At 46.1% G+C, this 13,035-nt stretch overlaps 3 protein-coding genes across 3 annotated transcripts; 1 reads left to right on the forward strand and 2 right to left on the reverse strand.

Moving 5' to 3' along the window:
* Window positions 1-619: 619 nt before the first annotated feature.
* Window positions 620-1,831, reverse strand: ANOM_009751 (uncharacterized protein; the record flags this gene model as incomplete). The annotated part of the gene is made up of 3 exons (XM_015555007.1): window positions 620-1,082; window positions 1,143-1,444; window positions 1,508-1,831. Coding segments are annotated over 3 exons (963 nt in total), but the record flags the coding sequence as incomplete, so codon positions are not given.
* A 1,213-nt stretch (window positions 1,832-3,044) lies between these two features.
* On the forward strand, window positions 3,045-8,569 carry ANOM_009752 (uncharacterized protein; the record flags this gene model as incomplete). The annotated part of the gene is made up of 10 exons (XM_015555008.1): window positions 3,045-3,197; window positions 3,266-3,815; window positions 3,867-3,904; window positions 3,955-4,168; window positions 4,222-4,338; window positions 4,388-4,471; window positions 4,520-4,690; window positions 4,743-4,767; window positions 4,812-5,381; window positions 5,443-8,569. 10 exons carry the CDS (start codon window positions 3,045-3,047, stop codon window positions 8,567-8,569), a joined length of 5,049 nt encoding a protein of 1,682 aa, XP_015403498.1.
* Window positions 8,570-10,337: 1,768 nt separating this feature from the next.
* ANOM_009753 (uncharacterized protein) lies at window positions 10,338-11,843 on the reverse strand (the record flags this gene model as incomplete). The annotated part of the gene is made up of 1 exon (XM_015555009.1): window positions 10,338-11,843. The coding sequence occupies one exon, from the start codon at window positions 11,841-11,843 to the stop codon at window positions 10,338-10,340; it is 1,506 nt and encodes a 501-aa protein (XP_015403499.1).
* Between the last annotated feature and the right edge of the window lie 1,192 nt (window positions 11,844-13,035).

A 13,035-nucleotide genomic window follows, 5' to 3' on the forward strand; every position in this document is an offset into this window, starting at 1 on the left:
GGTTGGTCTGGTTGATGGGTTAGTTTGGGTGGTGGTGTAGGGATTGGGGGGGGGGGGGGTACCTGAGAGGGTTTGTTGTCTGTGATATATTAGAAGGTAGAAGGGATTGTATTGTAGGACCTATACAGTTCGAGGTCGGGCTGTATGGATTGTTCACATCTATGGTCCAGACGCAAGTTGTCCAGAACAGTAGCGTTGATACAAAAGGCGGTGAGGGATCTGCCGGCATTTGCCATCTGTCCACAGGGTGGTGGATGCTTATTGGTTGTTACAGCCAGGCACCGTGTAGCGTCGAGTGAAACAATAGGTAGTCTAGTTCATAACAAGTGATATACTAGCTAAATTATAAATCAAACAGGCTGTCCCCCAAAGTGGCTCGGAATTTCAACAAAGCAGAATGTCGTCAAAATCATCAGTGAACATGCGACCTGCCCGGGTCTCAATTCTAATCAATCACAGCATACAATCATCGCCCGGACACGGAACTTAAGAGTCATATGCAGAACATCTGTATCAAAACACTTCCAGAATAAAACACAATACAGCACGGGTATGCGCCGCAACACCGCTCCATGGTTATTTGAGGTACAAAGTCGAGAGTTTTCGCGAGGGGAGGAGATTAGCGTCCGTAGCCGCTGACACTGGAGCCCATGCCCCATTCCGACGGCGGGGCGTATTCCGAGTTCGGTGCGTAGTGTTGCCCATGTGCACCGCCGTAGCTGGTGGCGGTGTTGACCGTGTTGTAATCATGAAGGACGCTTCCTCCGGCGTTGGAAGCCGTGGGGTCGTAGGCGCCGTGCATCGCGGTGCGTCCGTTCGGGTTTCCGAACTCATCTACCTCGCTCTGGTGCAGGAGGGCGTAGTCCTCATCGCGGTCGGAACGGACGGAAGAGCCCATTCCGCCAGCTCGTCCCGATCGGAAATCATCCTCTTCCTCGAAATCATGGGCGGGGTTCGACGAGAAGGCGGCCTGGCTCTGCGCCGCGAAAGTAGGGTCGGAGACAGCATCTGGCAGGGTTCCAGTCCGGCGGAAGTGCATCACGTTACGGAAGGACATAAAAGCGGTCAAAATGAATAGTAAACTATAGAAATCTTAGGTTAGCAATACCCCAAGCTTGTTCACCTCGGAATCTGAGACGTACAAGATGACAACCCCCATGATGCAAGTAGCCGTGCTGATATTGCATTTGCTGGCACTGCCGTACTTCCAGTTGTCGCATCCAGTCTTCTTCTCACTGTCCTTGTTCTTGTCCTCCTGCTTGCTGTCCTTGCCCTCGGATTTCCCCTGCGCGACATAGCTGGCAACGCAGACCCACGCAGTAAACCATAGCACGGCATACAGGCAGTCGACCGTCGCAAAGGCATAGACATTTCCGAAACGGCGTGCGCGCGGCCACATAGGCACTGCGACGAGATAGATAAGACCGGGGATGCTGAACCAGCACTACCGAAATGCCGTTAGTATGACGTGTCGTCAGCTCGCGCGGAACAGAGTTGATAAGCATACCAAAGCCCAGTACCAGGCTGATCGACCATCAATACCGTCACCTTTGGTGAACACGGCAATGGTACAAGCCCATGCTATGAAGATGATGAATCCTTGAACTCCATGGATGATGTTTTTCGTCCGCCCAGGATTGATCGAGGGTCGTGCTAGTCTCATGATCGCGGAATGTGAGGGGATACGAAGGGTGGTGCCTGACAAAGAAGAGGGCTTCCTTCACGAGGCAACCAGCTCAGAGATCGCTGACGGGATGATGCCTGTATAGTTTCTTTGAAACTGACAGGAGGCCGTAGAATGCAAGTTGGGATATCGTGGTTGGATAAAAAAAAAAAAGACAAAACGAAAAAAGTGACCAGGTCGTTACCAGCGTTAGAAAGTGGTGGAATGCAATTGTTTATGGACGGCTGTAAAAACGGACGACGGAGGCAATCAACGGGGCAACCCGATCGATGCCGCGCGGACGCTAAAATTTACGGATGGAGACTCGGAGGCTTTGCCAACACAGCCGATGTGGTAAAGTGGCTTGCAATCGTCCCAACTATAGAATGATCAAAAGTTCATACACAATCACAGCTTGATATCGAGCGAAGAGAGACAGAAGAATGAACGAGATGTCGCTCCATGCAAGGTACATCATCAATTTGGAAATACAGAGGAAGTCATGCTTTTACCGTACATCCATACGTGGGTGTATGGGAAACCGACCTTACCATTTCCAGTCTAGTGGCCCTAATGACCACAGAAATAGAAGCAGAGCTGCATTAAATTATGAACACTAATGAACCCAATCGCTTGTCAAAAAGAATATCTTTGTCATTAACTCTGAACTTGACGGTGGGCCTGCACTGGAAAAATACGTCACTGCTCTATATCCATCTTTACGGTGTAGTTGGGCACCATTGAGGGTACTAATGCTTTTTAATCGTCTGTTCATTTGTCTCGAGGCAACTATTAAGGAAGCCACCAAATTGAGCTCCGTGTGCTCCATGCACTCCGTATGGTTGGCGTCGAGTCCTCCGTCTTTCATTCTCATTGTGATGTCGTGGCAGTGCACAACAGTCCCGTCACAGCCACTGACAATATCCACCACGTACAAGGCAGCCATATAACCTAGCACTGGATATGTAATACATATGATTTGGGATCCCCAAGGCATATACTCCGTACAAAGTATATCATTGCCAATTTGAACTAGTGTGATTGTGATATAGGAGAAGTTTCCACCACCATACTTAACACCAATCAACTCTCTTATATCAAAATTATCCTTCTCTAGAGGCTACTGTGCTGTATCAGCGCTTGGAACTAGTTGAGCTCGACTGTATTATTATGTCAATCGGCCACAACACGAGGTGTAAACATTTCAATAGAATCACAGCCTTGTTTGTACATGATGAGCTAGCGTCGGGATTCGCGCCAGTCTAATGCAAGATGTGTTGATCAATCACATGAGGCCAGCACTGAGCTGAAACCTCTTCTCATAATTCTCCTTCGTCTGTACCGGTAGCACAATGCATGTCTACCGAGCATCAAACCAAAAATGCTAGGTAAACTGCGTGTAAAGCTTTGCTGTGGTTGCAAAGGAGAAACAAGTGATGATACCGAAGAAAACTTCCGCCCTGCCGATTTGTCCCAAAAGGGCAAGGATAGGGTTGCGTCCGTAGGTGGTCATTCTCGTGAGGCCGCCAAGAAAGTGAGTATCGACCGACCTGTCAAGGACACGAAGCATGTAAACGAGAAGTTAACCGAGAGAAATCGAAGACTCAAAACGCCGACCAACAAGACGAAGCCAAAAGCCTGGGAGAGTCTGAGAATGATGGGGTCGGCGCCGATGTGTCTCCCATTAGCAGGCAACATTCAAAGAGAAGCAGTTTAGAAAAGGACAGAAAATTAGATGACCTAAAAGTTGGACCAAGGTTTTTGGATGAACAGGAGAATGACCACAAACAAGTCGAAGCTGAGATCCCTAAATGCCCCATGTCTGAGACGACGCCTGCAGGTGACGACGCGGCAGATAGAAGCGATAGATCCGGTAATGCAGACCTTTGGCAGAGAGCCTTTGACCAACTGAATGAGGACTTAAAGAGACAGCTGCGTGAAGATGAAGCTAAGTCCCCGGAAAATGCCATCAAAGAGGTCATCGATAGCACGAAAGAAAGCTTTAAAGCATATCAAAATGGTGGACTGAAGTTCAAGAAGTACAACGGAGAAGAAGTCAATGTTCGCGAGGTAGCCAAAAGGATTCTCGATTCGGCCATTCACTGTTCAGAGATTATCAAAGGGATAGCAGCCTTTGACCCTACCAACCATGGTAATTAACCTTAAATGCATGTTAAAAGGACGCCTATTAACTAATATCCAGCTTCAAGCGTGTGGACAATCGTCTCGCTTGGATTGACGGTAAGAAGGGTTGTTTGATTTACCACTATATCAAGCTTACGTTGAATTAGATGACAAAGAACTCTGTGGATCAAAGAGAAGCTGCTTTCAAATCATCTGAATTCCTTGCTGATATCCTGGCCCGATACCTTATACTCGATGAGCATTGTCGCAACAAGGAGCTAGCAAGCTCTGATGGGCTTGATAATGCTATTGTGCAAGTATACAAAGCAGTTCTTGAGTACACAGCAGAGGTGAAAAAGCGACAGAAAGCAAGCGTTTTGAGTACGTGCCCGGAGTCACTTCCCCTGGTAGTCATTTATACTGATATGCGGTAGATCGTATAGGGAACAGTATCTTTCCAGTTTCCGACACAGAATTGAACCTTCTCCAGTCTGCCGTGAAGGATCAGGACAAGAAAGCCGGCGATTGGCGCGAAATCAATAATATTATCTGTGAGCTACGCAGCCAGGCCTCTTCCTTCCCATCACTAATGCTTCAAAGATCAAAGTAAGAAGGGGGACGAAATACTCGCCAGTATTGAAAAGGTCTATCAAAATACTGAGACAATCAAGGCCAAAGTCAATTGTATGATCCATCCTTACCTTCCCCAAGAATCTAGACTGATTATTTCAGTGGACGAACGAGATAGAGTCCTTAAGTGGTTGTCTGACATACAGTATTCCCATACTCAGAATGATCACCAAAGGGTTAGAACACACAAAACTGGTGATTGGCTTTTGAGTTCAGATGAATATAGAGAATGGAAGGCTACACCAGGCAAATTTCTGTGGCTATATGGACCTGGTAAGAACCAATTCATCGGTCTTAATAATAGTCTCTAACTGAATAAGCACAGCTGGCTGTGGAAAATCAATTCTTTGGTATGTAGCCCAATATAGTAAACACCAAAAACTAATTAATCAAGCTCTACCATCATTCAAGATATTGCAGAAGATCATAGCAACGGGATATCCTACTGGTACTTTCAATTCTCTCGGAACGAAACACAAAACGTGAAAAACATGACTAGAAGCATTATTCGACAACTGGCACCTGAAGAGCTTCCAAGATCACTTGTCAATCTATGGAAAGAACATGGCCCTCAAGGCCGTGAGCCAGACCAAGACAAGTTTGCAACAGTTCTCCATGATGTTATTAACAGTCATACGGGAGATCATTTGTTTCTTATATTTGACGCCCTCGACGAATGTCCTGATAATGAGGTTCATGAGAGGGATTTACTCTTTCAGGTTCTGAAGGGTCTCATTGACGAGTACGGGGAAAAGCTCCATCTTCTGGCAACAAGTCGATTTGAAGAAAATATTCGCTGCCACCTAGAGGAGAGTGTGAAAATAGACCTCGAAGACCGAATGAATGATGATGTCGAGGCTTTTGTCCGTAATGCGCTCGATCATGGAAAGCTGAGCAGATGGAAAAAAGAAAAGGGAGTCCATGATCAAATTTTGGCAAAGCTATTGGACACAAAGGAACCAAGGTATTGTCATGCACTCTGTTGCTCTCAGCAGAATATTTTGCTAATATCTTCCCTCTACCAGACGTTTCCGCTGGGCTGACCTACTAATCAAACGGCTCGAAAAATGCAAAAAAAGGGATCAGATCACGGAATCACTTGGAACGATTCCAAAAACCCTGGAAGAAACATACCAACAAATCCTTCAAGACATCCCTGAAGATGAAAAGGAGGACGCGCGCTCAATACTCACATGGCTCAGTTTCTCTCTTGTACCACTCAAGCTAGAGGCAGTTGCAGCAGTGGTAGGCTTTCCATATCCTGAGAGTGTTGTTGAGACTTGCACTACCTATTTGGTGACTTTTAGTCCATCAAATGGTACGATTAAACTCGCCCATTTTTCCGTGAAGGAATTCTTGGTTGTCTCAGATTCGAAGCATTGGTATCAGTTAACTACAATTGGTGGGCATATGGATATAGCCAATCGTGCCCTCGACGACCTGCTTGACCAAACCAAGCCTCTGACTGAAGAATCGGCACATGGTCTGCCGCTATTGGAATACGCAGCAGACTATTGGGGCAGACATTTCTCTGAGCTTACTGATTCTGATGCCAAATCACTGGAGCTGGAGGAGAAGATATACCGCCTGTTTGAAGGGCACATAGTCTTCTTGAACTGGCGGCGTGTGGCTCGGGATGATTTTGAGGTGAGTTCATGGGATACAGGCGGTTGGGTTGTTGAGCCGCCCATCTGGTTGGCCTGTAAGATGGGAATGCAGAGGGTTGTTGCACGACTCCTCTCACAGGGGGCTAATCCTTGTCCAGAACCACCTTACATAGGACAAAAGGACATATTTGTAATGACTGCTTCGCATGGTCATGCTGCTATCGTAAAGCAGTTGTTGGAGAACATCGAGATTTCAGCGAAAGTAGCTTCGAGTATTGTGAGGTCTATTAATCTCAATAAGGCCTCGGACGAAGAAGCTGACGCCTTTCTGAACATACTTCTGAGCGCTGAGGTCTTGTATCACAAGCATGCAAATGGATGTGTTCTTGTGAATGAAGATTTTGTTGCAGCCGCAGCAGGGAACTCTCAGTCAGGCCATCGGCTCATGCGCCTTCTTTTGGATAGGCAAGACAAGCTAGAGGTTCCTGTTACCGCGAGAGTTCTCCTAGCAGTGATACTGAACTCCAAATGCGGTGAAGAAACGATGCGAGTACTTTTGGACAGGAGACGAACAGACATTCGAATCACTGAACGCCTAATGCAGGAAGTCGCTTGCAGATGTTTTTTTAATTCTGGTATATCAACTCTGGTTCTTCATCTGGGCACGATGGCTCCTGTGAATCAATGGTTCGTCTCTAATTTCGTGACATATGCACCAGTGGAGGTACTAGAATTGCTTTTACAGATCGATGGTGATAAAGTTCAAATCACAGAGGAGTTATTAGTAGAAGCAGCAACTCGTCGGTGCCATGATACAGTTTTTCCCTGGCTATGGAAAAGAGTGCCTGGTATTAAATTTACCTCGGAAAGTTTGCAGCGTATCGCATCCGGGCGCCATGGCTTGGAGTGTATGGAATTAATACTAGGGGAATATTCTCAAGGCTATTTTCTGGCACAGGAAATACTCCAACAAGTGGCAGAGTCTGAACATGGTCTTCCCCTGATGCGAATGCTTTTGGACAGACGAGAGGCAGGAATAGTTGGTTTTGATGTTTCAGAAGCAACAATGATGGCAGCTGCTAATAATCGGAACTGCCCACAACAGATGATGGAACTGGTCATCAACGCGAATCCGGAAATTTTAATCAACGAGAAGATTGTACGCTCAGCAGTAATGTGGGGAGGGGCATCTGCCTTGGAGTATTTGCTTGAACTTGATAAAAATCTGCAGATCACAGAGGACTTATTGGTATTAGCAGCAGGCGCTTATGAACACGACAACAGGTTACTGGAATTAATTTTCAACAAATTTCCAGATGCTCCAGTGACAGACCGTGTCTTTGAGGAAGCTAGGGAGTACGGGTACCTTGCGGAGGTCTTGTCAGTCTGGTTGGAACGAGGTCGTCATGTACAAGATTGCCAAATGATAGGGAGGCTTCTGGAGCAAGGTGTTTTGAGCGTACAGGTCCTGATGAAACTGGTCAATGACGGACTAATTGAAATTGATGACAATCTGGTGGATGCAATAGGAATCCAGAATGCTCTGATTATGGCATTTTACGGGCGCCATGCGATGGAAAAGCTGTTGAATCTACGAGAAAATGATATCATTGTTACTGAAGAGGTTATATTGGAGGCTCTGGATGAATTCGGCATGGATGATGAAGTCTACGTGGATGATAAAGCCTTCAAAATGTTGACTGATCGGTTGGGATCCGCAGTACTCATTACAGAGAAGATTTTGGAAAAGGCTTTTCTGAACGGTCAATCTAAACTCTTGGATTTTTTGTTGCAGGAACGGGATTGGAATCTTCAAAAGGTTTGGGATGCGATTTGGCGAAACGATGGACTCGGAATCAAGTGTATTGTGAGAGGTGCGGAGAATCTTCTGAAATATCGAGAGTTCGATGTTTCACAGACCCTGCTGGAGTTCCTTCCACGAAAATGGTTCTCCAAAAATGAGGACTTTATTGAGTTGGCCAATTTATGTGCTGGACGAGACATATCAGCTCCTGCTATTGAAATGCTCTCCGTGGAATTATTTGAATGTTGCAATGGATGGGCTGTCATGGAACCTATCGATCAACTGGGTTCGACGGTACCAATGACACAGAAGGTTTGGGATGCGCTTTGGCGAGGACCTCGCGATTTTGCGCAAAAAGTGATAATTTCAAACATTCTTCTGCAAAATGGAGAATTTGATATTTCACAGATTCTACTAAAGTTCCTTCCACTTAAAGAAGAGCAAGAGGGCTTTCGTGCTAAGGAACTGGATGAGTTGGTCAATCTGTGTATTGGGCAAGACATATCAGCTCCTGCTACCAAAATCCTCACAGAGATACTATTTGAACACGGTTTGGCCCATTCCATCAAAAGATTCATCCACCACAAACCCACCTTCCAACTCACGGATGGCCTTATTCAGCGTGCAGAAAGGAATACACGGGCATACAAGAAGGTTTTGATGCCTTTCCTCTACTCCAAACGAGCTGCGGATCAGAATATCAAGGCTGCTGAAACCAAGGCAGGAAAAGAAGAAGCCTAGTTCACTTTATTCTGAACTTTTGATCATACCAAGTCTGTCTACCTAGTTGAATGTTATTCAATTCAAGCATGGCTATTTTGAATGAGACTTTTATAGCACCCGCCCAGAACCCGCTGATTTTCGGGTACAGGTATAAAAGACAGAGCCTAGACTCAAGATGCGGCCATCTACATTGTAGACAAAGTCCTTGCATTACTTAGTTAGTGCTTGATTTCACGGCAATGATTGTTGCACTCCGGATGAGAGCTAATGCTATACATTGGACTAGAAAGTGGTTTGATACCTTCCAGCTAGCCTAAGTACATTTCTTCAACAATAATTTCACGCTGTCTCACAAAGACTTGATTTCGAGAAGTACTACCTGCTGGTACTTAGCCGCCCATTGTTATATTAAACAGAGCCAGTTCGAGCAGGCTCTTTCAGTATTAGACAATTGTGACCCTGCCCACCTTATTCGTAGTATTAACAGCCACCGAAAGCTACAATATATGGAACTAATGGTATGATACTAATATTATTCACCCAAACAAGGAAAATACAATTTCTCTACCTCTCCAAATCAATTCTTTCATTTACAGAATATAGGTATTACAATTGGCATTTCTGTAGTCGCTACTGCAATGTACGAGCCAGCCTTTGATGGCTCTGCGAGAAAGTATGGTTAAAAACAGCACTGCAAGTACTGACACCTAGTGCCAATGCAAAAGATGCCATCAGTCCTGCAAGCCTCCCCCACTTCATGCCTAGCCCTAAGCACTTCAGAGTCTGGAGACACTCGTTCTGCGTCTCATAACCCGTCCCACCACCAAGGTCTCTACCTCACATTATGCCCACCCCCACAATTGCCCCGAGAGGCTCAAAAGTCGGATAGGATCACCTGTACTACAGCTCGGAATGACGTTTTCATGTTATCCTCTTGCCAACTATTCAAAGTTCATGCGATCAGGACGAAACCAGAAACCCTTGTCAAACTCATTGCCTTAATTACCTACTTCTCTTGATGCTGCTGGCATCATGTCACTTCAAAATGCAGTTGGAAGCTCACCGACCAAAAGGAGATGCGAGACTGAAGCTGCGAAAGGTATGTTGGACATGCCGAACAGAGATATCAGATCTGCAAATGGCGAGCAACAGTCACACCCGCTCCCTATCGCGATTTGCAGAATGGGGATGAGGAAGGGGGGGGTATCGACAATCCGTCAAAATTACATGATTTATTCAACTTTTTTTGGGGTGTTTGGCTAACATGTTCACAATCAAACCAAACCTAGGCCACTTGGAAGGCGCGTCTGCATTTACCAGTATCATGAAGGCGGTTGTAGAACTAAAAGTCTTTCAGATTAGATAGATTTTTCCTAAGTTAGGACAGATTCTAACTCTCAAACCGGAACCCCAGATCGGGTTTAGATTTAGACCCTGTCCCCGACGCGGAGGCGGGTTGCATGTAGATTGCTAAATGGTGTACTGATAAGCCAGGAACTCATCCAAATCAAATAAATAAATTCCATTTTTCGTATTATATCATCAGTTCGTTAAGGTGTTCGTTCATTTTATGTGTTCATGACAACGTGCAATAATGATAATAATTCTTGAAGACACCATCCGGCGCTCTCTATAATACCCTCCGAGGTCATTATGCCAATACCCCAAAGATCTCCAGATAGGGAAGGGTGAATAATACGACAAACATTTGAAAAGAAAAGAGAAGAAAAGCTAAAAGAAAGAAACAAAGGTGTGGGAACGAGGGAAAGTACCCAAGTGGGTACGCCTACAGTCTCTTGACATCTTTCCTACTCAATACCAATTCCAACTCCTTCAGCGGTTGATAGATATGTGCATTCCACCACCATGGCAGCGGATCAAGGACTGAGAAACGAGGGTCCTTCCAGAATAGTAAGAGGTCGCCTGCCTGGCCGACGAGATGGTCCAATTGTTGGGCAACCGGATAAAGAGAGGGGAGCACTCTCCGGACATCGCATTGCTTAAGCGTCTCATAGAAGCTGAACTGGCGTTGTGAGATCGTCGATATACTTGCTCTAGCTTGTATCCGTTTTCTGGCTAGGTCCGTGGACGTATCGTCGGGTTGTGATGAGAGAACCGCCAAGTATCCATCGATTAACGAAGGTGACGGTTCTTGCAGAAGACGCTTCACAGAATTCGTCCCTTGAGTGCAGCCAGCAATATGCGTTACATAGCGCACATTGTTAGCGTCGAATTCTTCATCGACCAGTAACTGCAGGCATAGATGGCCAGTCATCCGATGGCCTCCTTTCAATGCGAAACGGTCCATAAGTCGGTGAATTGCCCATGCAAGTCCTTCATCCAGCCGGGAATGGCCCCAGGGTTGGTTGTCGGCTGGCCGAATTTTAATGGCCTTAACCTGTCCTCCAACAAGCAGCAATTCAGCGAAAAATTCCCCCAGCCGAGCCTGTTGCTGCAAAACCCATGGCCGATCTTTTGAGATTTGGATCTCGCTGACTTCCGAATAAGTCATGCTGAGGGTCCTCTTCGGTAAAACGACGACTTTCTTGTCGTTCACGGCAACATCTGACCGGCGCATATGGTAGACCTTGCTCGGCGACCGATGCAAGATCTTGTGTACCGAGTCACGCGACTGCACTTGGTAGTTTTCTACCACGGGTAACTCCTTTTCGACGAGATACTGCGTGAAAGATTCTGTGTCGCTAAAGCGATTGGCCAGTTCCGTGTCCAGGTGGATACATCTACACGCAGTTCGACTTTCAATTACCTGCTTGGCCATTGCGTCTTCCAGAACGCTTGCCCGTGACGAACAAGGAATCCAGATGTCGGCTTTCTCCCTCTGGATGATGTCGAGCAGGCGGGACACATAGTGCGACCTCGGGATGCGATAGAACGTCGCTAGCGTTTTCGACATGCCTTCGCCCGATGCGAACGGGAACTCTGTGATGTCGGCGCCCACGACCCGATGGCCGTGATAGTACAGACATCGCGCCAAGGCTAGCCCGTAAGGGGTGTCAATGCCGGAGATGAGGATGGTTTTTGGGTAGAATTGGACATCACGTCGCGCAGCCTGGCGGCGATGAACTGGATTAGAATGCGAGAGGAAAACAGAAAAATGACCGAGAAGGCACGTGGCAAACAGGATGGTGTTATCCAGTGGCAGAAGGATGATTGAGATGGCGATTCGCAGTAGCAGGGCGAGAATCTGGATTTGGAATAGCCCTCGCACGGACTGGAGCGTTCTTTGTTTCGGAATCGAGCCAAAGGCTCGTCTCACTGTGGGGATGGACATGAGGTTGAATTCTTGATCTCTATCAGCATCGAGTTGTAAAGAAATCAATCGGTGGTGGGCATATTCTTAGATGTTCATGTTCATCGACGGCCCCTCCGGAATGCTGCCAGGCGACCACGTCAGCGTGCATTTCGCCGGATGCGTGTCGCGGCCGAAAAGGCCGTATTTAGTTGTCAATCCAGGTGGCTGGGCTGAAAACCTGAATCTTTTCTTTTTTGTCGTCCACCAAGAATCACATGTTAACTCACTGTCATTGGGTCCCACATTGGGACAAAACTTTATCCACAATCAGCTTTGGAGTTCGCATCAACGAGTCATTCATGTAGCCCTACTCGAGTGTACATACTCTCACAATGCAATACAATTCACCTCACTAATGTTCTACATATAGTAGTACAACAGTCATTAAATATACAGCTACTCGTAGAATTTTGCAAAAAGACACAAAAAAGACACAAAAAAGGACAAAAAGATAAATAAAGAAAGAGAAACAAAAAGAACGGAGAAAAACTCCAGTGATCTGCATTCAGCTCTCATCCCACGAACCAATGCGCCTGAGGAAGATCGGCGATCCCCACTAGTTGTTCAGCACAGACACTTTTCCCCCCTTCCGAGTGGCCTATCTGACAAGGTAATTAATAAGGGATTCGGACATTTCTAACGTAGTACTCTGTACATGAATGGGGATATGGTGACCATGGCTAGATCGATGATCCCGAGTCTGATCTGCTAAGATCTGCAAATGGACTGGGCTTCTTCTAGTGTAACTGTGTAATTCTGATTGACACAAGGTCTTCTTTTGGTATAATATTGTCAACGGTGAATAGTATCCCAATACCGTTGCTCTTCAATCTACACCCAACAGTTGAAGTATCAAGTCTGGAGATTCCCGGAACCTGGATGACACAAGTCTATGCCTTAATAGTGTTTTTGCGGGGCATTCATCTCTCGGGTAAGAAAAGGAGACGGAAACGACCATTGTTTGACAGAAATCTGTGAGAAACTTTTGTTCGAATCCCATTGAAGAATATTCAGTTCCTATCATGTGAGCGCATGGAGGCCTCTTTCAGATAACCCCGTGAACAATTTTATATATAGATTAAGTAACGATGATTAAGAATCATCGTTATACAGTAAACAATACTTCCAAGGACCTATACAAGTCTCCGATTTAGCATGGACTGGGTATCTT

Source organism: Aspergillus nomiae (assembly GCF_001204775.2).
Source record: "Aspergillus nomiae NRRL 13137 chromosome Unknown contig00333, whole genome shotgun sequence".
NCBI lineage: Eukaryota > Fungi > Ascomycota > Eurotiomycetes > Eurotiales > Aspergillaceae > Aspergillus > Aspergillus nomiae.